The 27863-nt window shown below is 39.2% G+C and overlaps 1 protein-coding gene across 2 annotated transcripts in view; it reads left to right on the top strand.

Moving 5' to 3' along the window:
• The first annotated feature begins 374 nt into the window (after nucleotides 1–374).
• The window catches only part of NFATC3 (nuclear factor of activated T cells 3), a 63686-nt gene continuing 36197 nt past the window's right edge, over nucleotides 375–27863 (top strand). For both annotated transcript variants that reach the window (XM_059857138.1, XM_059857139.1), the window contains exons 1-3: nucleotides 375–647; nucleotides 16040–17159; nucleotides 25164–25326. In XM_059857138.1, the coding sequence (XP_059713121.1) occupies nucleotides 548–647; nucleotides 16040–17159; nucleotides 25164–25326 (1383 nt within the window). In that variant the 5' untranslated portion in view covers nucleotides 375–547. The remainder of the gene's footprint in view (nucleotides 648–16039; nucleotides 17160–25163; nucleotides 25327–27863) is intronic.

Here is a 27863-nt window from a genome sequence, read left to right on the forward strand (position 1 = left end):
CGGCGGGACCGACACGTGGCACCGCGCCCCGCGCGCGGCTCCGCCCCCGCGCGCCGCTGGCCGCCCCCGATTGGGCGTCCCGCGCCGACTACAACTCCCGGCAGGCCCCGCGGCGCGGAAAGGGCGAGGCGGTCTCTCTCTCTCCCTCAGTCCCTTGGTGGCACGGGCGGCGGTCACGGGGCGCTGTCGGTGCCGTGACGTCACCGCGGGAGGGACGGACGGAGGACGCACGGCCGGACGGGGGAGGGCGGGGGACGGGGGGAGGGCCCGGCGGGGCGGGCCGGGGCGGGGGGCGCTGCCCGGGGCGCGGCGCGGGGGCGGGTCCAGCCGCAGCCCGGAGTAGGCGCCCGCCCCCCCCGAGTGACAGAAGCGCCCGGGCACCGGAGCTCGCGCTGGGGCCGCAGCCGCCGCTCGCGCCGCCGCCCCGCCTCCGGCCCCTCCGCCGCCCGGTGTTATGTGGCGGTCCTGAGGGGCGAGCGCAGCCCGGCAGGACCCGGCGCGGCCCTGAGGGGCGACGGGGTCTCGCTGCGCCTCGCCGGCCAAACCCATGACTACGGCAAACTGCGGCGCCACCGACGAGTTCGACTTCAGGCTGATCTTCGGCGAGGACGGGCAGCCCGGCCCCGGGCCGCCGCTGGGGCCCGCAGGTGCGCCCCGGGGCCGGGGGTTCGGTCGGGTTCCTGTTTTCCTCCGAACGAGGCGGGGAGGGCAGCGGGGACTGAGCCGGCCCCGCCGCTGCGGGAGGCGGCAGCCCGGGGGGAGCGGCGCCGTCCGTCCGTCCCTCAGGCCGCGGCCGCTTCCCGGCGCCGCTCCCGTTCCTCCCGCGGGACGCGGAGGCTCAGGGGCGATCGGCCGGGCCTCTCCCCGCCGTAACAACTTTCTTTGGGAAAAGAAACCCAAGAGCTCACATCGTGCGGGAGGAGCCGCCCCGGGCGCGGTGGCGCCGGCGGGGAAAAGGCCCCGGGTTGGATCTGGTGGCCCCACGCCCCCCGAGCCCGGGGAGCGCGATGGGGCCGGGGAGGAACAGGGCCGAGAGCAGCAAAGTGTTAACGGGGCCGGAGCAGAGCAATGCTCGGGCACTTGCGATGAGAAGTTTCAGCCGAAGTGTTCCCCGTATATAGAACATCCCAGTGACTCCAGTGTGCTCTGCAGACTTTGTGTACGTATGGACGGGCGAACGTGTCGAGATGTGATGGCTCTTTGGGTCCGTGTGTACAGATGCACGCATACATCTCAGAGTGCTTCCATTTTACTTTGTTTTGTAGCACAGGAGCCTGAAAATCCTGTTTTAAAATGCTGGTATTTCTCGAAACTGCAGAAAACAAAGTATTCCCTGTGAATTGTGGCGTGAAGAATCAATAAGGACCAGCTGTGCCTTGTTTAGCTGTACCAGAGTTTGATGGCTGCGTGCTTTATTTTCTAACATACTTGAAATAAGTTTTAATTGGTAATGGGCTGTCTTATGTCTAAGTGTTAGATGATAAGATAGCTCTGAAACACGGCTGTATCCAGGCTAAATGATGCAGCCATGTTGTTTGACTCGGTTGTCTGCCTAAGTTAATTAGAAAAAAATTTGATATAGTGTGTGTGAAAGCACTCAGGATTAACTTCTTAGAAAATCCCTAACTTTCTTGATGCTCAGATTTAATTTGCAAATTCGTTCAGATCAGATTTTTGTCTATTTTCCATCTCGGTCCAATAGAAGATGGTGTGTTTTGTGAAGGGGGCCTGAATTCTGCAATCTAGATAAGTGCATTACAGTACCGTATGAAAACAATGGAAAACATGTGAACAAATGACAACAAAACTAATTTTGGCACCCCCATTTCTATTATTTTGACATAAAACTGGTTGTCTAAACTATGTTCCTTTGTCAATGATAGATGAAAATGAGAGAACAAGTTTCTCAGAAAACTGGAAATGCTAGTGTGATATTAACTCACTGTTATATTTGTATTTGGGTAGCAGTCCTTAACAAGCAGTTCAGATGTTACTCTGAATACAGAGAATTTTCCATACTTGTTAAGTCAAAACTATTCTTATGTCAAATTTAAACATGTGATATTTGGACTATGAACTAGTTTGTTTGCTGTAGCTCTCAGTAAGAAATTCTGCATCTGAAACTCAAGTAATATTACTGTTTTGTAGAATTCTGGAGATGATCTTGCCTGCTGTGCACAGATGTGGCCTTCAGGGGAAAGGGTTAGAGTAGAACTCTGCCTTCATGTCTTCTGTTAAAAGTATTGCCAGAGCTCATCTGTTTATTCTTCCCATGTATTTTACACATGAAGAACTAGAATTCATATGAGAGGTCCCATATTGAAAATTATTTTTTCCCTTACCCCTCTTCCAAATACATTAGATGAACAAAAAAAAAAAAAAAAAAGTTCTTAGAGCTCCCTAAAGCATCTATTTCATAATCCCATATCACTTCCTTCAGTGGTGGTGTCTGTTGTGCTGCAAAGTAAGCATAAGGGTATTTCTTTTCAAATGTATGCTAATAATAAAACTTGTAGGTCACAGGAAAGTTGCTTAATTTGAAATAAATAATACTAAAATTACTGAGTTTTCCATGATCATGGAGAACACCTAAAAACACATTCTGATCCTTCATGCTTTGTCTCTAAAAGTTTGAGACTGGCATTCTGATGAAGGAAGTGTCTGGTACTATGTTCTTGTGCAAATAACATGGAAATCTATGTTAATTGGTGTCTTTTATACTGAGACTACTCTAGTGTTGTGAGGATTTTATTCTTTTATATATGTACACATGTAAGTATATACAGTTACATATTTATATTTAACTGTATTTGTAATCAAAAGCAAGGAAAACTGAGCTATTCTTTCATTTCCTTGAAATACTTTTGATATCTGAACTACTAAGAAAGTGCTAGTGTCAGGTAGTAGATTACCTTTTATGATATTAAAAGAACAGTAAGGGAAATTAAATCAGGTGGGATCTTTAGTTATTCCACAGAACAATTTCAGTGGCTTTCAGGATAGCAGGACTAACATTTGTAGCTTTGTGCTAAGTGGCAGGACTTGTTACCTCTGTTCTGCATTAGTGCTTCTTTGCTTGAGCTGAAAGTTGTAGTTCCTGCTGCAGAGGAGAATGCGTGAAAGATGTGTGAAGCTGCTTGCAATCCCTAGTGTAATACTGCAATCTTTGCAGCATACTTGGGTTGAATTTAAAAGGGATAGCCCATTTCTGGTAGTTTTTGAGTGGAGGTAAAAATTTGGTCAGGCAATTACTAAATTAAATATTCTCAAAGCTCTTCAGCTGCTTTCGAGTGGATATTAGGTACTGAGCAATAGTTTCTGCAAACTTGCTTTCTGTTTCTCTGATTGTTCAGTGTTCTTATCCCAAAGAACAAAGAAATTGTCACTTCGGTTTTGTAGTGTTAAGTAGCAAAAGCATTTGGTACAGTTCTAGGTACTGATGAGCTTCATCTTTTTATGACCAAGAAATTCAAGCCTCCAGTGCCCAAAGGTAATGCTATAGATCATTCTGGAGTGAACCAAATCTCTTTGGTGTGCTCTTTGTTGCAAAATTTCGGGCAGCTGCAATCCGATTGCATTGTGCCACCTTGTATCAGCTGCATTTGAAATGTCTAAGTCAGCATGTGCATTACAGTATGTTCAGGTCCTCCACAGTCTGTTAAAGGAGACATGCATCTGCATGAGAGACATGTCTCTGCATGCAACTGCCAGTGATAATGTTTGATGTGCCACCTGGTTTGGTCTTTTTGATGAGGAGACCTTTGGGATGTAATATGTGACACTTGAGTAATTGAGTTAGCTTGAATGCTTTTGTAATGATGCCCTGATTCCCTTCACCACCACCAGTTTTGCAATACTATTCAGTGTAATTTTGGGGAATTTGTCTAGAATTTATTAGGCAATTAAACTGCATTGAGTTTTTCAGGCTGCTGAGGACACGTTATACTTTTTAAATGCCAAACTTCTCAAAATGAAAGCAAATATGAGTTGCTATGATATTTTCTGAAGTTTTATTTTAGGGGTTCATCTTCTCTTTTAAAGAATGAGTTTTTACAAGGTGAAAGCTGTACTTGGAATATCTACTACTAAGCTGGGAATTTGGGATCTTACAGGGCTCTGTGTCATGCAAGACTATTTCTTATTGGTAGGTGAAATCAGAACTAACTTAAAACTAGAGGCTGCAAAATGTTCAGTATGCAGAGGATGAAGAGTTACAGATTAGTTATTGATGCTGCTGTTCAGCATCCTGCCTAAAATGTTCCTGTTATTTCTGATTAAGTATTCTAAGAGCTAAAGAGGGGCTAATGTTTTGTTCCCCGTGAAACAGTAATATGAGTTTCACCCTACCGTCTACCTTTTGTTCTTGGATTATGAAGTAGAGAAGGAGAAGTTAATATTTCCATGAAAATAATCTTCCCTTGTTGATTTTGTTTATTTGCTTTCCCACAATATGAGTGTTTTAAAAGAACTGATCAAACTACCCTCCATGGACTTCAGGTTCATAGTATTTATTTTATTTTATTGGAAACCATGAAACAAGCCGAAATTCTTCGTATTTCCTGTGACTTAATATTTGGTTAGGTAATACTATTTGGTAATCTTGCTACAAATGAATCTTATAATATCTCTTACTTTTCTTCCAAAGAGTATAAAAAACATCCCACTTCTGTGATGAATTTAGTGACTGTTCAAAACATCTTTGTGAGCTGCAGCCTCGCTCTGCATAAGGACACTATGTTTGGATTTGTCTCTTTCATTGATTTACAAACTTCTCCTCTTCTCCTCTGAGATTTTTTTCCTTTCGCTTAGAGTTGGTGGGTTATTGGTTTGTTACAGGATAACACAACCGAAATACACATTTTGCTATAGTGATGGTCTGAGTAATACCTGATCTCTTTTGAAGGTTTTCGTGTCAGACCTTTTCTGTGAGTATCCATGAGCTGCTTGGGCTGCTCAGCAGTTGTCTCCTGCCCACATGCCAAGTGCTCTGAAGTGATGATGGGTGCTGGATTTTCCCTCAGCTAGGCACAATTCTCTTGTAGTGAAAACTGGCACTATATATGTGTTGTTTCATTCATGTATGCCATAGAAGTCTTAAAACCACTGACTTGTACTGAAACACCACCACAGTACTAGTCTTTATGGCTTTGCCTTCATCATTAATATGTAAAGTATCCTCTTTCCCTTCCTAAATGTGCATTCATGACTGGTATTGCTGTCAGGGATTTTTGGTAGAGAGTAAAAAACTGTCAAAGCTGTTGACGAGAGTTTGCACGTGGTTGAACTTTTTGTTCTTTTCCCTGAGGTCGTGATTACGGTAAATAATCCTAAGAAAGTCAAGTTGTGGTAGAAAAGAGAGAGTAGTCTTATAATTAGATTGAGTGGAAAATGAAGGGCTAGATGCTGGCAGTAGCTGTGAACTTACAGTGTGAGTTGACTGAGCACTGCTCTTGGTGAAATTTGTTTTTGTGCTCAAAAGAGCTGGTCCAGAACTGCTGCAAAGTTTGCTTTTCCTGGCTGAGTAAGAGGAGCTTGTGAGACATCTTTTGACGTCTGTTTACCAGGCTGCCTTGCACACCTGTATGTTTCACTTGGAGTTTTATTATTTTTAAAATTATTTTGATTCTATTTAGATTTGGATGTCCATGTAAGTAGGTAGGAGAGAAAGTCTTTGCACTAGGTGGTAACTGTGGTTAATATGTATAATTTGAGCCATCCATCTAAATACAGCTGTCTGTGCTGGTCTGTTAACATTTGCTATAAAAAAGAGTGCTCATGTGGTTAAGAATGGGATCAGCTGGTGCAACTCTAACAAAGGAATGAATGGATAAGTTACTTGAATCCTTTTTTTTTTTTCTCTTAGATATAATGACACTTTATAACATAAATATTTATTTGATAACTGTGTATTAAATATATAGTGATAAACCACCACTTGCAGGAAATTGAGCTATTATTTTACAAGCTGGTGGATGCTGGTATCTGCATTTAAAAGATTGACACACAGGGACACAATGCAAATCAGTCATATAGGCTGTGGTTATATAATCTGCTGATAGGGGGGAGGAGGGAAAACCAAACAGCTGCATCTGACCAAAACCAGAGGGTCTGGTGACTTCAAGATAGCTTAGAGAAACACTGAGGAAGAACCAAAGGAGAATGTGTACTAAAGTGGTATCAATGGAGTCAAGAATTGCCTGGCAATTAAGAGTAAGAGATTAAGATGGTAATCCTGGCAAGCTGACATGTTTGAGTATGTTGTGATTTTTCACAGTATTCTGAATAAATTAAATCTTGCCTATTTGAATGAAACTTGACCAGGATGAGACTATTCAGGGAAAATACCAAAATCTTTTGTGTGGTGTTGCAAAGCAGTTGTAGCTGCAGCTAATCTAATTTAATAACATTTCTTTTTTGGCAGCATGGTTCTTTGATCACTACATAGTGCATTGAGAGTCACTAACTAGTGAGTCACTATGTATAGCAGAGATTTTAAAAAGGTCCCCAGTTTGACAAAATGTCACTTATTTCGTTTGTGAATTTATAGTTGCATATCACTCTCTGTCCCCTTTCCTCTCAACTGAATTGTGGGCAAATCCTGAGATTTGGGATGTGGGAGATGATCAGGGTACAAAAGCATTTGGGCTAGTGCTTTTGTCTTACATATTTCTGAAAATTATAAATTTCTTGCTGTTTCTCAAAATAAAAAGTAGCCCTCTGCTTAAAACATGATGGTCCCATTACTTTGGTCTGTATTGTCCAACTGGAAGCAGTTTGTCAGATTCCACCCGAAGTGTAGCCAGCTCTGCAATGTTGCTGTGAATGAGAGAAAATAAATTTGAGTAGATGGGCCTGGGTCAATAGTAAGCAGCAGTTTGGCTGTTCACAGCAATAATGTAAATACGGGAGTTGTTGCCTCAAGCTGCCCTAGTGGGCCAGGGAAGTACGCGGAGCAGACTTGGCAGAGAGCCCAGCCAGTAAAACAACATCCAAGTCCTTGCATTTGTCCAGGCATGCCATGTGGGTTCGAATGACAGTGGAATTCAAGATGAGTGAAATGATCAGTAAGGCTAAGTAAAACTGCAAGGCAGGAGCAAGCTTATTAAGAAGCCAGCGTTCTCTTCTACCTTTAGTACACCCATCTGTGAGTGTTCTTGTGTAATACTGGCAAAAGAGAACATTAAAAAATCATAGAACTGTTCAAAGTCATTCAGGGAAGATGAATTTGAATCTGAAGCAGTGCAGGTCTGGTGGAAGGAGAGAAGAATGAACTTTCTGGGGATCTGACTACAAACCCATGACCTTTCAGCAGTAAAGTCATGAAAATAGAATTCTGTGTGTGGTTTGATTTGGTGTTCTGTGGTGATTTTGGTGGGTTTTTTTTAAAGCAGAAACAAAAACTCCATTTGAGGTTGCATGAAGGATGTTTTAGGTGAAAACATGAGCAAGTACTTAGAGCTAATTTATTAATTCCAGAAATGTAGTATCATATTATTTCTATTAATATTCAGATTATTAGGAATTGCATGCTTAAAAACGGTCTCTCAGGCTTCACTTTGAAGATTAGTCATCCCTTCTAAAAGTGAGAAATATTTTTAATATAGAAAAAATTATTGAATGGAGCTGAATATTTCTGGTGTTTTCTGGTTTTTTTAACAGGTTGATGGAGAGGGTTAATGAGAATCTTCATGTTTTAATGACTGCTAACATTGCTTTTTTGGGAACAAATGCTGTGAGAAATATTTTTTTAATCCCATATTTTAATGTTTTTAATGGTTTCAGAAAAAATGGAATGATGACTTAAACATACTTTCAGAGAGGCAGTATTTGCTCTGTGCTAGAGAGAGAATGAAATGGTGACTAATTGTAGTTGGGCCAGGGCAGAAGCTGTCACCTTTTAACTAAAGTTGTTTTACAGAGTAGCCCTCTGTATCTTTGTAGCCAAAATGAAAGTGTGACAGAATGACAAACTGCTAATCCAGTCATGTTGCATTTGTTAACTGTTAGTGACAATGATTCATTGCTTTGATGGCTGCATAATGGCCTGTAATAATATCTGCAGTGATGTATAGCTGCTCATGTGTATCTTTAGATGTTTTCTAGAAGCTGTTCCCCAAGTCAAGGACACAAAGGAGATGAGATTCAGTAACTGATTACAAAAGGCTTTAACAGTGTCATTTGGGATAACTGTATTCAAACAACAAGGCCATAAGGAAATACATTATTTAATCCAAAGAACTACTAAGAAAATCCGTCAACATTTTGTATTTTGCACAGCTTCTTTAACTGACCTAAGTCTCTGTATTTCATCAGTGCAATTTGTCGTGTTTAGTAGTTTGAGAGCAAATGCTGCTGTCCTTCAAATTGCCAAGCTTTTTGTGTTGGGGGCAGGAGTTAGGCTGATGTACAATATGTGGTGATACCTCCACTCCTGCTGGAATAAACACAAGCCATTTAGGACTCTGGGAAGAGATGCAAAGTTACACATGGCACAGTCATGAGGCATGCTAATATCACCATCTATTTTGGGGTGTCATTCTGAACCTTGCTAAGAAAAATGGTATTTGTGCTCAGCTTGAGCCTCCTCTTTTTCATTTGGCTGATTTGTGTTTCTGCTTTTTACTGTATCAATCTAGCAAAGTGAATTCAAGGTGTTTGTGATTCTACATTCATGTGAGCAGATGGGAAAACAAGGCAGTTTCAGATTGTCATTCTGGCTGATTACAGTTCTTTGATGTACACAGCCTTCGAGTTTAATGCACCTGAAGTCCACTGCATTATAAAATATTGGTGAAAAGCTGTAAAAATTGATGGTTTGAAATACTGAGTTAACTATGTGGTAGAAGTGCCTGCTGTGGAATGGTCTGCCCTCTGTCATGCGGGCCAGTTGCAGCAGTACAGTGTAATTTGGCCGAGGGGTGAAGAGTTCCCAAACGAGTTTGTTCAGATATTATTGATACCAGTTCTCAATCTCTGTGTCATGCTCTGTTTGATAATCAGAAAGGGGATGCCTCCATTTCAGTCTCCCCTCCACTGTGTAACTGCTTCCCACTCAGACATCTTGCCTTGGCTTACTGTTCTTCTTTTCTCCCAGTTTGCACAAAGACCCTGCTCTGTGTCACCGTACTCTCCTGTAAACTAAAATACACGTTTTCTTGCACACTCCTGTCGGTTTTCTTTGATACAGCTCTACTTAACACCTCCTGATTTTGCAAGTTTGGTTTCTGCTCAGTGCTTGCTTCAGGACTGGAGCAGTGAACTGGCAGTGTCTCTGTATAGAGCAGCAGGTTGCTGTGAGCAAGGTCGTGTTAGAAGTCAGTTGGTGGTAAAGGCATCCATGTAGGAGTTAGGTGAATTAGGTGAGGATTTCAGTTCATTCTGTTTGAGTAACTGGAGAGCCTTTTCATGGAGCCTGTTGGTTTTGCCCCTATAAAGGAAGAGTTGTGCATTGTAAATTGGCCCACATTAGCAAGAATCTAGGCAAACCTGGCCTGCTGGCAATTACAACACATGATTAATTCCCTTGTTCCCTTCACTAGGTATTTGCCTAATCTTCTCACTTACCTTTATGCTCAGTCTACTTCCAGTGGGTCAGGCACAGCACACCAGTTTGGGAGTGATCAGGCTTCTCTCAGGTCTCATGTCTTACACATCTGAGATGCTCTGGGTTTGCAGGGCTGCAGTCCTTTTTCAGACTCTAGCACCTGATCATGTAGAATAAGATAGTTCATCTTCAGAACAGCAGTGTCAGATGGCTGCTCATACTGTGTGATAGTACCTGCTGTGCCCATGTACTGTGCTATTTCCAAAAGGCTGTACACTAATATCTCTGAACTACTGGATCATGCTAAGATTACCTTTGATCTGACAGTGAATGACAAATGAGGCTTCATCAGACTGGAGGGCAGCAGCTTCTGTTTTGTTTACAAGGTTATTATGCAGTGAAATACCGTGTCTTCTTGAATGATATAGCCACAGATTAAAAATGGAGGAGCCCACAGAATTTGGAGGCTTCTAAAGCAAGAAGCAGAATTTTTTTTAACCTGCTATGAGTATTAATGAATAATCCTTAAATACTCAACCAAAGGCTTTATAAAAAGTTATCATTTAAAGATATGCTTCATATCAACCAGAGATAGCAGGAGAGCTGGAGAAGGCACAGGTATAAATACTGCTTAGTGCTTCCGGTTGTTATTTTCTGTTTTGTAACTGAACTTAGAATGACTGACTAATTCTTGTTGAATCTTACAGTTACAAGTTGAATTCTTTACCTGTCTTGTACATAACCTTTTAGCAATGTATCTCAAAGCTGTTCTTTCCCTACTTGAAATTTAATTTCGTTACGTCATTGTGAAGCTGGATGTACACTAAGACAACAGTTCTAGTTTAAATGCGTACCAGGCTGTGGCCTAAGGGTTCATTTAGTTGCATGTTACATTTTTATTTGATAGTGAACACCTGCAGTTCCTGTCCTGGTTGCTTGTTTCCTCCCATGTCCTAAAGCTTGCCGTTCTGTCAGTTTGTATATACAGGTGTTAGTGCACTGTAAATATGATTGCCAAAATCATCTGTGTTAAAAGAACGTCTCTTCTCAGTTCCCCTCCCCCTTTGTGTGTGAAGGTGTGTGGGAGGGTGGTTGTTGCTCAAAAAACCTTAGTGTAGCTACACCCCAAGAGCCAGTATGTTCTTATTTTAGTCAGTGTCAGTTGTAAACATTTGGTATGCTGGATTATTCTCTTGTTTAAACCGCTTAAACTACTGCAGCTTCTTTATTCTTCTGTATTCCTACAAAGGATAATGAATTTTATCCAGACTAGAATTTGGAAAAGACTCCTTGATGAGCTCCCACTGTTGAGAAGGTTCTTTTTCTTTTACATTTCCAGTATACTTGCTTAACAAAAGAAAATGAGTGAAATTGTGACTGGCACAACAGAACAACTTCTGGCATACATGATTGACAAAAGTAAAATTAATTTTTATCCTTTTTTGCGTAATCTGACATGACCACAAAACAGAACACAAAACCATCGAAGAGAGTGAACTGCTTCATAAAAAAAGAGTTGTAAATCTCTGTAAATTTCTGAAAACTTAAACTTGCAGTACTGCTTCATGTACTGCTAACTTTGCTCTAGAAGGATGGTTCCCCCTACATCACCCTGCTACCTTAATTTTTTTTCACAATTTATTCTTTTTCAGTACCATATTTGGCTTGCTAGTCAGTTGTACTCCTTATGAACTAATACATTGCTATGTTTCAGTTTGGGGTTGTGGGATTTTTTAAGCTGATGTTTAAGCTTGTAGGAAGTGTTTCTGGAGAACTGATAGCTTGTAATGGAAAACTGGAATTAAATATCCAATTATAGAGCTTTAGGGCAATAGTATACCAAGAAGAACTCTCCTCAATTGTGTTTTTAAGTACACGAAAGAAAAACTATTGATTATTGACTATTTTGTGTTCCCTGTGAAGATTAAGACACCTCTTTCATCCCAAGAAATACATAAACTTGTGCAAACCTGACGAGTAATGAAAAAAAAAAACCAGCCACATATGCTTTTTGTCCCATTTTACAAATATTTTTGTAACTAGTGTGTTCAGAAAGAGATAATGGTAACTGTCATGACAGAAGTGGAAAACAGAAGAGTTGGTCATTCTTTTTAAAGCTTTTAAGTGAGACAGACTTGCCTGAGAACACACATGATGTCTATGTCAATGTTCAGGTCTTTCCTCATGCTATTTAAAGGACTTGATTGCTGATCCTGTTTTCACAGTAGTAGCTTTATAAGACCTAGGTCAAGTTGCACTTTCTTCATACCTTATAGCAACTCCTATTGTCTGAAAATGTTTGTTTATGGGCTTGTAAACTTAGAATAATAAAACAGTTTGGGTAATTCTGGCACGGGCTTGTGTTCAGACATTTGATAGTAATTGACCTTCCTTCTCTGGAGAAATCTGGCTGAGTGCACAGCTGCACATGTGCATGTGCCAGTACATCACCAGGGAGTGAACAACTGGTGGGCAAGCATTGCTAGTCCTAAATGTACACTCTGATACAGCAAGTAGCAGGCAAAATGTACTTTAGAAGCAGTTGTTCTGGATATTATTTAATTATATTCCCCAGTTAGACAGCTTATGTTGAAGTGTAGTTAGCAGCTTAGTAAGGGATGAGCCAGCATTGTTTTAGTGCTGAACAGGAGCTTCTGTACACGAGGCTGTTTCCAGACAGTAGCAAATGTACATTCAAAATGATCAACCTTCTGGTTCTCATTGACGCTGGGTGACACAGACGCCTGATGTAAGATTGCAGTGAAAGTCTGCAGCTTTATTTAGCTTATACACTGTGAATATAGAGCATCTGCTCATTTTTGTGATCCCTCAATAGTGAATCTGATCTCAGCAGGGTGGGGAAGAAGACTCCCGTAAATTTCTAAAGACTCATGGCTTCTCTGTGTTTCTCAGTGGTAAAAGTCTTAGTAAGTAAAAACAAAGCTGAGTTTCTTTCTATGCCATTTGTCCAGAAGGTCTGCTTTGATTGTAAAAGAAAATGTGTTTGACGTGGTTTGTTCTTAGGAAACAGTGACTTGTTTTGTTTCTTTGTCTCCTTTAAAATGCTTACTGGAACAAATAAACTATTAATACTACTTCTAAAACTGAAGTTGAACTTATTGGCCCATAATCCTTCATTATTTTTTAACCTTTTATTGAGTTCAGTTTTCTTTACTCTGTATTGCTGTTATCTTTATTAGCAGTTTATTCTGTTGTCCTTACTAAAGCAAAAGCATTTAGCACGCCTGCCTTTTCAGTGATATGAAGGGATTTGAAGTGAATGGCACTACTTCTCTTGATCTGTGTATTTGGCTGTGTCTGTCTTGTCATCTTGCCTCCATGTGCCTGTGGTAGTTTTTGTGCTCTACCTTTATAGGCTGCCCTAGTTTCTGTGTCTTGAGTGCTTTCATATATTTTATGGTCAGTGAAGGCCTCATGACTTGGCCAACTTCTTTATTGTCTTTCCTCCCCCAATAGGATTGTTTGGATGTAATAGCTCTCCTATGAAGTAACCAGATTTCTGTAACTCCTTTTTTTTCCTTGGGCTTCTCCATGACTCTTTTTTCCTTACACTTGCCTATTGTGAGACTTCCCTTTGTTTGTTTACCCTCTGCTTCTTGAAGCCCTGTGTTGAATTTGTTTTGTGCTATTCTCACTGCTTTCTCTTTTAAGGGTTATCAATGAAGTTTTTTTCATTCTTTCTCCCCCCCCCCAAGTTGTATGCTTGTGTTTGTTTGTTACTAGTTCCTTGAGATAGGTTAGAGGGCTCTTTCAGATTGGATTCTCTGCAGTCTTTATTAGGACAAAAATAATTTCTGGTAAATTATCTAGGAGAATCAATGACGTGATTTGTAAAGGTCTTAGCGTTGTCCTTTTTTGTGAGCAGCTAACAGGTTATTTAAACACATGAACTGTAAGGGGGAGGATTTGTGTGCACAGACTGAAATAAATCTACATGTTTATCAACTGAGTCTGAAAATTATGTGGGCGATTTAGACTTCAAACCATGTTGTTGTTCACGGTGTTAAGCGTGCTTTTGGGATTGGATATTCTTTAGGTTTCTAGCTTCCTGTTTTGTGTGTGCAGCTGGGGAGGGGTAACGGCCAGCACAGCCAAACTCAGGAGAGGGTTTGTCAGGACAGGGACCACAGAAGCCTGAGTCAGAAAAGTTCTGTCTGTCTCCTATCTGCTCCATCTCTTCCCCTGTTTTTCCCAGATGATGTTGGTAATTCTGTGCTAGTCTGATCTCTCCACCTCAGCATTGTGAAAATTAAATTCTGAATGTACATCTGCTTTTTGTAAATCTCTGTGACCCTGAAAGTAGAGAAGTTGTCATAAATATTTTAAGATTTCTTGATTATTGGTGCAAGAGGAATAAGGCTCTTTGCAATGGTGAGAGGTTTAGTGCAAACAATGTGCTGCTATTGTTCCTAAAACCATTAATGACAGTAAATGGTTATACACAGGGCTTGAAGACTTCCAACTGCTGTTTTTCTAAAACATTGTTATTATTTTAAAAGTTCTGTGGCTGTAACTGTTTTATTTCTAAGTTTTGATAAGGTAGATAATAGCCTTTATTAGGATTGCCCTTTCCCTAGATCTATGCTCTTATTAATACTGAGTTAGGAAACATATCTATGATCTTGCACGTTAATACATCAATAAATGTGGAAAACCTAGAACCAATTACTGCCTGCATTTCATGTTTTGTGATGGAAAACAGCAAAAAGAAAGACTCTCAATTAATGCTTTTAAAAAATGTTTGTTACCCTAGTGAATGGACAGAGAAATGCAGTTTTGGTAGGGCTCAACATAGTGAGCTTGAGTTAATTGTGTGTGATACATGCAGTAGTCTTTCCTGAGAACCCTGATCCTTTCAGTGTGTGCATATTTAGAAATCAATCTATGCTGATTTTCTGTGCTCTTAACACATATAGTTGTAGTTAATGATATATAATATGGATAATTGTCATACATAACCATAATACATATAAAATCATGCAGTGTTTATAATATTACTAAGTACTCCTTAAATGCAATGTATGCCTCCTTAACAGATTTCTTATAGAGTTGTTCCCTGCTCATGAACCTTCAGCCTTTTCTTTTTTGGGTTTTTTTGTGAAGTCTGAGGAATGTAGTGCATTCCTTGGTAACAATGTGCTTTCTCTTCATTTGAAAATGCTTCCCTGTCTCTGAGGAGCTGATGTTTTGTTTCTGTTTTAGTTAATTTTAAGCTGATTGCTATTAGTGAAACTGGTAATAGTCTGACTTCATTAACGAACTAATTTCTTTTGTCATGGAAAGGTCTAAAATACATAGCTTCCAGTTTGGATATTTTAACTGATTGTGAAAGAGAATACATTTATTTTAAAATAAACATTATTAGTCTGCTGGTACTCAGGATAAAAAGAATTTTTAAAGAAGAGCTAATACCTAGAGATGCAATTTATGTCATCTAGCCTGGATTTGTGGAAAATTAAAGATTGAAGACCCTATTTACAAGTGAAAAGAAACAAGAGTGGAATCACAGTACCTACAAAATATGAAAAAAAAATTGTGTTTTCTACTTTTGTTTCAGACAAATGTCTCCTATTGGCAGTTAATTTAATATTGAGAAATGGGGTAAGAAAATCTGCTTCAGTTCTGTGAGACAAAGTTGCTGATTTTGTTAACGGGACTTGTACTCCTTCTCAATTGCTTGTTTTTCTTTGGAATATTTCCTGTGTTTTGGATAAGTTAGTGAGGTCTGAGAATATTTTCTTTTGCCTTATTTTGCTGAACAACCTGTGCTCAAACTTCATGCAACTGCACTGAAAAATGCTATTTAGCATAGGCACTTGAGAGTTTTCTAACCTACAAAAAATATATCTTAGGAATACAATTCTTCATAATATCTCTAATAATGTTCCTTGTTAGGCCTCCTTTGGTTGAATGTTTTTAGTAGTTCATAATCTTCATTCAAGCTTGAGTCACTGTAAGATGCTTTCTGTTGTTAAAGTAGATCAATATTATGGATGTGATGTTCTGGTCCTTGTAAGTTTGACAGGACTTGCAGAAAGTACTTTCATCGTATTTATGTCAAAAAGATAAACTTTTAATGATTTTTGATCAAAAATGCTTAATTAAAAGTGGGATACAGTTATGAAAGATGAAGTTTGAATTGAGGGTTCAAGCTTAAAGCCTTTCAGGATTTTAACCCATTTTTCTGTTTGGATTATAATTTCTTTATGAAGATGTATATAAAATGTGAAATCTGATTAAAAACAGGATATATAATAGAAAATCTTACTGTAGTCATATTTAGTTGTAAAATAGACTGGGGAAAACTTAAAATTAAGAATTAGCTTTATTTTGTATAACTAGTGTGATGGGAAATGTCTAGGATGTTGATAACAGTCCATATCTGGGAAGCAAAGGATTTTGTTTATGGCATTTATCCAAGTATTGCATTCTGACTCTTACTACTTTTTTTATCTTTTTTAATTTCGTTTTCAGATCTTGAGTCAGATGACTGTGCATCCATATACATCTTTAATGTAGAGCAGCCATCATCCTCTGTCAATCAGCCAATTTGTATTCCTCGCCATGGACTGCAGTCTCACTCCTCTCCTACAAGATTTCAGAGTCACAAGAACTATGAAGGCACTTGCGAGGTACCAGAATCCAAGTACAGTCCACTAGGTGGACCCAAACCCTTCGAGTGCCCCAGCATTCAAATCACATCGATTTCACCCAACTGTCACCAGGGGATTGAGGCCAGTGAAGATGAATTACACACAAATGGCACAGAAAATGAGTATATGGAAAGGCCTTCACGGGACCATCTCTATCTTCCTCTGGAGCCGTCGTATAGGGAATCATCCCTCAGTCCGAGCCCTGCCAGCAGCATTTCGTCCAGGAGTTGGTTTTCAGATGCTTCCTCTTGTGAATCCATTTCCCATGTTTATGATGATGTAGACTCAGAGCTAAATGAAGCAGCTGCTCGATTTACCCTTGGCTCTCCTTTGGCATCCCCGGGTGGTTCTCCGAGAGGTCCCAGTGATGAATCGTGGCAGCAGCCTTATGGGTTTGGGCATGCCTTGTCACCCAGACAGTCTCCCTGTCATTCTCCTAGAACTAGTATTACAGATGAAAATTGGTTGAGCCCTAGACCAACATCAAGGCCCTCATCAAGACCTACGTCCCCGTGTGGGAAACGCCGACACTCCAGTGCTGAGATTTGCTATGCTGGTTCGCTCTCTCCTCACCATTCTCCAACTCCATCACCTGGCCATTCTCCCAGAGGAAGCATAACAGAAGACACGTGGCTAAACACTTCCATTCATAATGTACAAGGCCTTAACTCTGGGCTTTCACCATTTCAGTGTTGTACAGAGACTGATATTCCTCTAAAAACCAGAAAGACCTCAGAGGATCAGACTGCCACTTTATCTGGAAAAATAGATATCTGTCCTGAAGAGCAAGGTAACTTGTCATCATCCCTTGAAACTGCAGTGGATGATTGCTCTGGATCTCAGCACACCTTGAAAAAAGACTTGCCTGGAGACCAATTTCTTTCTGTTCCTTCGCACTTTACGTGGAACAAGCCGAAGCCTGGTCACACTCCTATATTCCGGTGAGTGATTAGAAAGTGACTCCTTCCTGGCTTTCCCCTCCTGTGCATCTTCAGTAGACATATAAATGTCCTTGTATTTCAGTGATGCATTAAGACTTTTTAAAGAAAACTTGTTGAAGGCAGATTGATGCTATAATTAGGAAAAAACAAGTTGAGATACTGAATACCCTTCGTCTTTAAAAACACAGTAGGTGCATTGTAAATAGGATTAGTTTTATTTAAGTAAAGTTTGTGTGTATGCACAGAGCCCAGCTGAATTAAATGTCTGTGGATTTTGTACATGCTTTGCAGTTCCATCTAATCTGAGCACTTGACATTTTAATATAGCTAGGGAAACCTGACTTACATGATTTTATAAACCTTGGAGATCACAAAAAAGGTAGGGAGTTTATTTGCTTTTCTGTCAATTTACTTCTTTGGGCTCATAAATTCTAGAAACAGAATAAAGATAAAAATTTTATGCCATGCTGAAAGTCATCCAGAAAGAATGAATGTCTGGGCTGTAGTTCCAAGGTATTTCCACCATCCACGAAAGAATTAAATAGGTCTTTTCCTTTTGCAGTCCTGTCACGTGCTAACAGGATGATTTGTGGAGACTCAGAAGAGGGAGCTGGTTTAATTGAGAGAAAAAGTCCCCCCCACTTTCCACTTTTTAGGTAGATCAGTTCTGTGATCTTTCAAATTATAGAGCTTGTGTAAATTCTTGAGAAGTTGTCATCTAGCTTGACTTGTTAATAGCTAAATCCATTTAAACAGTACTTATTCAGCCATTTGGTTATTTTTTGCCTAATTTTATAACCATATGTTTTAATTTCTCTCCACAGAATTGTACTGGTTTTAGTAAATAGAAGTGATGTTTTTTTTCTTCTCCTTTATGTTCTTCCACATAACTGTTTATGGATTTTGTTTACTGTAAAATTTAACAGTAAAGATGCAAAGCTGCCGGCTGAAAAAATCTGTTCTACCAGGTCTGAAATGACTGTGTTAACAGATAAGTTAACTGTCCTCAAGTCTGGGGTTTTTTAAAATTCCATTGCCATCTGTTAGTAATAGGTGTTCAATCTGTTTCTAGAATCTTTTCATTTGAAGTAGAACAATGGCGACTGTTTAAACTTATTTATGTATTTTGGAATTGTATTATATTTGTGTAGGATACTAAGCAGTCCTAAGTTGGCATTTTTGTTAGCTTGCATGCTAACATTGTTCATAAAAGGTGAGCAATATTGTAGGGTTAGATGTCATGAACATACAGGCATGGGCTGTGGATCTATGATTCTGTGGGATGAGCCAAGTGGTTTGAAACATGGACAGCTCATACCTGTTTCCTCTTGTAGTGCAGGGAACTGAGTACAACTGAATGAAAAGAAATTTTAGTGTTTTCATTAAAAAGTAAACATATTTTTTCAAATGACAGACTTTATTTAGAAGCAGGAACTGAAGAATTTCTGTAAGTATAAGATGGGCAAACAGACAGAAGACAATGAAGACTACACCTATACTACACCTATAAGGAAGCCACATAAACCTATTAAACTGGGTGTATTTGCTGCCAAAAATGTCGGCTGACTATTGAATTGGTGGAAATGGTGCACTGGCAGCTGTATCCTCGTTGAAATGTTGAATTACATAGCAGCTGTAGCCTGTTCCACAGGGGCTATGGCAGTATGCATCTTCAGTAGGTAAAACCTTCCATTCTGTCATATAGTATTTTGTAATTTTGATTCTTATAAACCTAAGTTGACCCTTACATTTTATAAATAAAAATGAAATGCAAGAAGATCCTCTGTTTCTAAGTAGTTGATGATGGTGACCAAAGGTGAGCCTGTTAGTTATCATAAAGAATTAGGTAATTGCTATTTATGTATTTATTCCATAATGTATGTACAATTGTATTAATTGTAGTATAAATTACAAGATAGAGTAAAAATAGTGTACTTTTTAATGTCTTGATTGTGTTGTCAAGCACAAAGTAGTGCATGAAGTCAACAGCAGTATTGATTCCAAGCAGATAAAATAAGTACACACCCAGCTGCAATAACTGACCCCTGGAAGAAGGGGAGTGATTTGCCTTACATGTTCTCTGGTGTGAAATGTGTAGGTAGCACCTTCTGCTCTGAGTGCTCTCTAAAGTTTTGTAAATCTGTTATCTACTTTATCTGTCAGACCTTACCATGTTTTACTTCATTCTCCGTTTTCACTAAGTGTGCAATGCTTAAGAACATCTAAAAATGTGTAGGATGCTTTTGAGCATTAGTCATATTTCACATGCCATCCAAACTGGTTTGTTTGATGACAGCTTGTTATTTGGTCACAGAAACTCATAATCTGCATATGAAAAATGTCTGTGTATTATGTGCCCCAAGTCCCATTTCTGCTCCTTGTCAAAGAGAAGTGTAGGCAAGGGCTTGGGCAGGACCACTGCAGCAATTCCTTCCAAGTGAAAGAACTGGGCAGCAGATTCTGTACAGGGAATAGTGGAGCTGTCTGCTGAGGATGATCACCAGGTATGATGGCAGACTCAGATGGTCTTTTTACAGAATATTCAGCAATTAACTGATAATTTTATTTATTACATAGTTACTCTTGTTGCTGTTTAAGATACCTCTTTCTTTCACCCCCAGGCTCTTCACAGGGTGATGGGTAAGACATGGTTTTATCTGTGTCCATGTTTTCCTTCCCCTCTACAACAAGGGTTGTTTTAACCCTTTTTTCTTGGGATCTTAATGTAGTGATAGTAGATCCAGCCTTCCCACAAGCATTTTACTCCAACATTCCACAAATGTGCTGATTTTATCACTTTTTTTCATACTTGCTGTTAGAGTTTAAGTTGTAAGAGGGCCAGAAAGTGCAAAAAAATAAAAGTCTGTTTTACAGTGCTTTTTTTACTTGAACAAGGGGAATAAAAAGAGTCTAGATATCACCTAGAAATCTCTACTGAGCAGATGATAGAATACAATACCTTTGGTGAGGACTTCACTCTACAAGTACAATTCCTAAGAGATCAGGAGCATTGCTAGTGCTGACCTTGGTTATGGTATTGTGGAGTTAAGGACCATCACAGACATGGCCAGCCCTGGTGCAGGTAACATGGGGCTGTTTCTTAGAAAAACGCTCTCTGATGATGCAATTGAAAATCATGGCAGCTCTGTTGTTTTTGCTTTTAAAAAGTCTTGATTATCTTTTGCTTTAAACTTTCTATTTTAACGTGAATGACTAGTGGAACAGTAGACTTTAGATTTGGTCAAGTAGATCTTGAGAATCTAGTTTGTGTCTCAAGCAAACAGGCATTTGCAAGCTAGTAAACTTAATGAGTCATTCATTTTTTCTTTCTTTCTTTAGCCCCACAATCTTTGATGGCAACAAATGGTGCTTTTGTGGCTGGAAGATAACCAGGCAATATTTATTAATGGTCAAAAATCTGGAAATAAATCCTAGTTTCCTTTACTTCCCTCATGGAATTCATAGAGACTTACACATTGATTGCTTAAAAAACTGCTACATAAATTGGTGTTTGTCTCCAGACTGTTTTGTCATTAATTTAATCTATGACACTGAGAAGTGATGGGACATCAAATAGTTTCTTTGTTCCAGTGGTAATGAACAAACAGGCTTTGACAGATGTATTTACAGCTCAGGAATCATTTTAACGGTGGACATGTAATTTCAGCTTGAGAGTATTTTACTGCTGAAAACTAGGATGGCTGACAATGTAATTAATTCATTCAGGAAAAAAAATAGTTTACATAAAGGGATAGATAGTAGAATACTTGAGAAAACTGTTTCTTTTGTTTTAATCCTCCTCTTGGAAGTCTAAAGAATAGAGAGGAACAGAATTATGTCCTATTTTTACCATAAGTGTATTGGGTCTTCTGTCTTAATTTTAAGAACTGCACTCACATTGAAAGATTTCTATAGATGAAGTTAATCTGCCAAGTATTTATCACCTTTTTCTGATAAATAGAAATAACACCAGCTATTCTACTAGCAAAACTTTAAAATTAAAATGTTTGCAAATTACTGACTTTGAAGATAAGAACCCACTTAAGTGAGACAAGCAAAGGAACTTTGAACCTCTTAGGTTTTTAATAAGCAACGCTATCACTGTAATGTTTACACACCATTAATGAATCCAGGGAAATTCAGGTAGTGTTTAGTTCAGGACCTTAGTGCTGTACCTGTTATTCATCTCTCTGCTTTGCTCTGGGATGATGGAACAGAGATTTCCACATGGCAGTTCACTGTATCAGTACTCTGACAGCAGTGTGAACTGTTCTGCTAGGAGCAGAATGGTGGTAAGCAGTATTAATAAGTCTATTGATAGGCCACTGTGGCAGCTGGAATGGCCCCAGATTTCTTAACTTCAGAATTTCTCCATCAGGGAGAATATGGCTTTGTTCTAGGCAGTGAAGAGCAGCCACAGCAGTATCTGCAGGAGATCTTGAAAACCATAGTATTGGATCATAGTTATGATTTGATATTCTCAGGGGGTTGCTGTCTTGCAACATTGTCTTGTCACAGAATACACTTTGGGTTCATCTCTGCAAAAACTTGGGATGAGGAAAAAATGTGGAATAGCCAAAATATGGTCAGCCATTTCTCTTTTGAAATGTTGGGAGTAGCTTTAAGTGGAAAATTATTTTTGCTGCAACTAAAAATTAATAAAAGTATCTCTCTAGAAGATATGGGAATCTCAACCAGTGAACTTTCACAACTATCTGGAGATACTATGGGGTATCTTTGTAAGGTTGTTACTAGAATTAGTGGCTACAAGGAAGTAGGAACATTTTCATACAGAGTGGCTAAAATGAATTTTAGTATCAGTTGCACTTGTGTTCAAAAACAGTGCTACAAGTAGAAGGTAACTGTTTTTAGCTGAATTATGTTAATGAGTCCCATAGGCTTTGTTCTTCCTTCTGTCCCACACACGCTGCTCTGGGGCCACAGTCAAAGCAACCAAACAGTCCTGTTTCTGCCCCAAGCTTCTTCCCATATCAGAGGGGCAGAGTCAACCCATGAGCACACCCTGCCTTTTACAGCTCTGAATGCTCAAGTCCTTATGGACATGCTTGGCTGTTCTTATACTGAACATCAGTTGTTTCCTCATCAGTCAGTTCTGTTTTGGAGATAATGGTTGCAGAGAAGAAGGTATCTTCTTCTCTGCAACCATTAGATTAATGGTTGATAAAATCAATGAAGTGATACCTTCAGATGCTGTTGCTTCTGCTGAGAATGCTGCCAACAGGTTCTTTCTTTAGCTCTGAGTTCCCTTTAATAGCTGCCGTTCTCCAAAGTCTTTAGTCTTGATGTGATATATATGACTATGAGCTTTCTGAGGCTTGCATTAATCAGATTATAGAACTCCCTTGGTATTTCCAGAAGAACTTTTGTAGGTTTACAGGTTGGTGCTGTTTCAGTAATGTGCAAAGATTTGATTTAATGAAAGCTTTAGAATGACTGTCACTCATTACTTCCCTGTCCTGATGTGATTTGGTTGTTTGCTAGTACGTTTCTGCATTGCTAATAAGGTTTTTAATAAAATAAAAAAAAAAGAGAGAAACTTCTGTGAAGGCTAAGTCCCCAGCTGTTCTAAGAGTAATTTGGCACCAAACTGGAGAGAACTTAATAATGAAACGTGGAAGTATCTACAAACATGTTCCTTCTCCATCACGACTGAAAAGTGAAGAGCTTTAAAACATGAGAGTTCTTATTTTACCTAATCTTTTGTTCTAAAATAACTTGAAAAACCCCTCATGGTCAGCAGCTGATCTGGGTTCCGAATACAAAGTTAGGTGTCTTTATCAATAACACAAAGCTGTCATGCTGTCTAAGCTGGGGAGAGACAGAAAAAGTACTTGTTTATTTCTGAAGCAGCTGAGCTGCTTATTCTTTAACATGTTGCAGATATTTTAAGAGTAATACACCACTATAAATTGAATTTAAGTTCTGCACTATCAGAGATTGTGCAGAAGTTCAGTGAAGCTCAGTGCACAGTTTACAACTGGTAACTGTGATGAGTTAAATCTAGCAGTTTTACTGCTGATCCTTACCTATCAGTGTAGACTGAATAATATTTTCTTGAGAACAGATCCTTACATGCAGTAAAGCTGGCAGCTTTAGACCAATTTTCCCATATTCAGCATCTGGTACAAAATAGCATTGCTTCATATGAAAAAGTATTCAAAATATATGCAAATTTGTTACTTCTTGCACCCCAAAAGCTGACGTGATTTTTCTCATTTGATATTGAATTGTACATAGAATAAAAAAAAAAACCAAAATACCAAGAGTTTGTAGACTGTATTCTGTTGGGCTTTTTAATTTATCTAATGTGCAGTATTATGGGTTCATGTGACTTTAAGAAGGTGACAGTGCTGGCTAGGACGTTCCCACTCTGCTTCCCACCCCTTAGTTCTTCTTGAAGGTGTACAGGCAACTAGGACTCTATTAAATTAATAGCATTAAAGAATTTACATTTCAAAATGAACCCAAGTTAGATCACTGATTTGGTTCAATGTGTACCTCTGTAGTATTTGTCTGAAAAATGTGTAAGGATGATGTGGAAGCAAAAATACATAAAAGTGATACCTCTACAAGGCAGGAAGGTGCATGACAGAGTACCTAAAACCTGTAAAGAATCCACTGCTGCTGAGAAGTTCAGGGATAGAGATGGCAAGGAAAATATTCAGAGGGAAACAACAGTTTGGGTATCCAACATCAAAAGGGAAGCAGCTGTAACTGTCAGACCAGCTACTTCTCGAAAACATCTGTTTGATGCAGTACAGCCTCAAAAAGCTGTGCCATTTACTGGGGAATTTCTTGCCAGTTTTTTAGCATTTTAGGCATCTGCACATGCACAGTCCTCTTCCTTGCTCACTTATGCTGTTATTTTCTTTTTATTTTCTTTTTGTTTTCAAAGAATGACAAAATTTTGAGAGTCGGTTATTTTTGTGTCTCCATGTTTGTCCTAGTATGCGAAATAGTTTTTCGAAAGATAGTGTGACTCTGATACAACTTGTGCCACATTATTGTTAGTTAATTGCAGGAGGAATAAATCTCTCTGAGACACTGTATAGAGAGTGGTCATGATCAACAAATACTTTTTTCTTGACTGAATTTACCATTCAACTTCCAGTAATACCTCCCAATAATTGGTGTATAGCCTGTGGTGCATTAACAGAGTTCTCTCAGGTACCATATCTGTTCAGAGTATACCAGCTGTTTTAAAAGAGAAATTTGGGTATGTAAGAGAGAAAACGATTTTCACTTTTAAATGTTCATAATTTAATTTACCAGGTAATTAGTGGCTTGAATCTGACTGTTCATCTTATTAGAAATCTGTGCAGGTAAAAGGGTAGGTAAACATTGGTTTAAGGTTCTTCCATGTTATTTCTATTACTGTATTTTGTTCTTCTTCCCTGGAGTGACTTTGCTACTGTATGTAAGGGTGTGTCTGTGGACAAGCTGAACATAACTTTAGGTGTCTTTGTTGCCTGCTACAGTAAGTCTTTATGCTTAGATAGAACAAGTAGGTTTTTAAAACTTAGGGTGATCACATAGTGTTCATTTTAATGATAGTTAACAAAATGCAGTGCTTGCCAAAGGAAAGCAAAAACAGCAAGCTGGAAGACAGTGCAGAGTTAAACTTAATGACTGTCAGATTGAGTTTACACTGGTCCCTCTAAATCACATTTGGATTTGCTTGCTGATATACTTCAGGTTAAAAAGTGAATACAAAGGCATTATGGAGTAGCGCTGGTAGTGTGGGGCTGGGGGTCATAGAGTACCTTTCTTTTGCTCAGGTGTTGGAAATAAGAAATTCCGTTCTTGTTCAAGATTTTAATGTACAAGCAAAACTGTGGTTTTTCACATAACAATTTTAAACTGATAGTTATTCTTATTTGATTATAATTTCTTAGGGATGTGACATCATTGTCTGTGTTTTACAGTCTTTGCTGTGCCAGATGGCACCGTTAGTTTAACCACATGTCCTTGTCTTGATTGCAGCACATCTTCATTGCCACCTCTTGACTGGCCTTTACCAAGCCATTATGGGCAGTGTGAACTGAAAATAGAAGTCCAGCCTAAAACTCATCACAGAGCTCACTATGAAACAGAAGGAAGCAGAGGAGCAGTAAAAGCATCTACTGGAGGACACCCTGTAGTAAAGGTAAGAAGTCTGGCTTTCTTGAATAGAAGGCAATTTTTTAACTACCGTTACTGGTATTTACAATGCTGTGAATTGTTACCTTTTGTGAAGCATATGGCCTTTCCTGGGCGGGATTTTCTCCCTTAAATATAATGTTAACTATTTTGAAAACACTGACCAATAAAACCAGTTCTTGTTGAGCTCAGAATAAGATGTAAGGTCCTGGTAAATTAGGACTTGGCTTTGGCCTCAAAGCCTCTTTGAAGGGAAAGATACATGGGTTTGGTCTTGTTGGAATAACTGTGTGCACAAGATGTGATGTGCTGCTCTCTGACTTGGAGTGTTCAGGTGTGTACACAAATATCTTGCTCTGTGCTGGGGAGATTTCTGGGTTGCTTAGGGATAGTCACTGATGTCTCCTTTAATATCCATGGTGTCAGTTGGCTCACACAGCTTGAAAGGGAACCCACCATTATTCACTGAAACTGGGGCAAATGGTGCTGAGAAACTGTGGGGCTCCTTAAGATGCCTTGGTTTATATTTGCCACATCCTTAGGTGAAAGCAGTATCTCTTCACTTACCTCAGTATTGCTTAATGGTCTTTATTTTAATTCCAAGCCAGGTTAAGACAAAATTTAATGGCTTGTTTCTAAGTCAAATCAGACAACAGTTACAAAATCTTTATTAAAAAAAAGAGGGGAGAAAAATCCGATTACATGAAGGTTGCAGCAGGTTTTGTCTTTTCCTCCAAATCCAGGATATTTCATGTTCTTTTCCAATAAAGTCAGTGTTTCAGTCTTAAATATTTTCTACAGTCGATACATTAAAAATGTATTTTATATATTTATCATCTTCCAGTAGTCGAAAGTAACTCATTACTGTTGGAGACCAGATGCAAAGTGCTCATAGGATTGGCATAATCCATCCCCATTCTTTCTCCTACTTTTACTGTAGAATAAACATGTTATCACTTTTCCTCCTTATTGTTTATTCCTCCTCCTTGGCAAGTGTGTTGTGTCACACTGAAATTTACATCATTACATTTCATCTATATCAATGAAGATATACTAGCAGAGTTTAAGGATCTTGGATGATCTGCTGTTATTAATTTGTCTAAGTAACCTCTGCTTCCAGGCTCTTCATCTGATGAATTTCTTCAGCCTGACTCCTAATCATGTTCTTTGGGCTACTTATCACTGTTTCTTCTCTGTTAGCTTACCTTGAACTTTTTCATTACACCTTTTTTCCTCTTCAAGACTTGGCATCATTCCTTTCTCTCCCCTCTGAAAAGGGTTGGTTATCTGCATCCCATCTTCTTTCTTGAATGTCTTTCCTTGTTTTTCCATTGCAATTCTCAAGCTGAGCTCTTAATCCAACTTTCAAGTTCCCCGCAAAGTTGCTCAGTGTTTTTCTTCTCATAATGCTGTGCCCTAGCCAGCTGCAACTCTCTCCTTTTGTCAGACCTACAGGGTTTCTTAGCACAGTAGAGGCAAAGGTCAGGTGCTTCTTAGGGAAGTGTGTGCTGAAAAGTAGAGAAATTTGAGGATGCCTGGACTAGGCTGGGATTGGAAAGCTGGCAAGACATGTTCCTTCATGTGGAGTAGTGTGTTGCTTTAGTCAGTGGAGGACAAGTAGACACAATTTCCACATGTCAAGGTGCTCACTGTGGAATTTAACACATCACTAATGAGGACAGAAACCTGAGAGATTTTAGTTGACAAATCTTTCCTGAACTGCTGTGAACTGCATTCAATATTATTTAATTTTTTTTCTCTGGGTGCTTATGTCTTGTTCTAATATTTGCATTAAGGGAATTTATGCTGATATTTGCAAGATTTGACAAATATGTAGGCTTTCTTTTGCTTACAGAACTAGATGCTTCTAAGCTGCAGTGCTGGATGCTTCTAACTGCAGTAATGCAAATTAGAAGAAACATCTGTAGTGGGTGACTTACACCAACGATTTAAAAAGCTATTTATTTGCATTGAAATTGTGAAATACCTTGCTATATGAGAATGCTGTCTTAAAAATGAGGATGTCATTTATGTGTCTGACAGTCTTATGCTTCAACACATGCATTGTACTATGCTTGTCTAAATTAAAATGAATACAAATGCAAATTAATATTCAACTTTGCAATTTGGTCTCTCCCAGCTGGACTGCAAATTAATTGTTGTGTTTGATATGAAATAGGAAGCTGTTATGAAACAAAGCATTGATTTGTATTTACTTTTTACTTACTGCTTGGAAAAACAGCATGGGAAAGGCCAAATTTGGAAAAGGTAATACTAATATCTGTAAGCAGGTGACTGTTACTTTCATACAAACTGAAATGTTTTCCAGTACTTCTGGAAGCTTATTCCAGAAATCCACATCACAGCATGCATTACTACTTCCTTAGCTTTAGAGCAGTCACTTCATGTGTGTGACCATTGCAGTAAAGTACTCCATATTTTCCTGTGTGAAATAACTGTGTGTTTACCAGTGTCAGAGAGGAGAAAGGAGCTGGTAAAGAGAATAGAATCCTTTAATTGGAACAGACCTACAGTGGTTGTCAA

This window comes from Haemorhous mexicanus, chromosome 12 (assembly GCF_027477595.1).
Source record: "Haemorhous mexicanus isolate bHaeMex1 chromosome 12, bHaeMex1.pri, whole genome shotgun sequence".
NCBI classification, from domain to species: Eukaryota; Metazoa; Chordata; class Aves; order Passeriformes; family Fringillidae; genus Haemorhous; species Haemorhous mexicanus.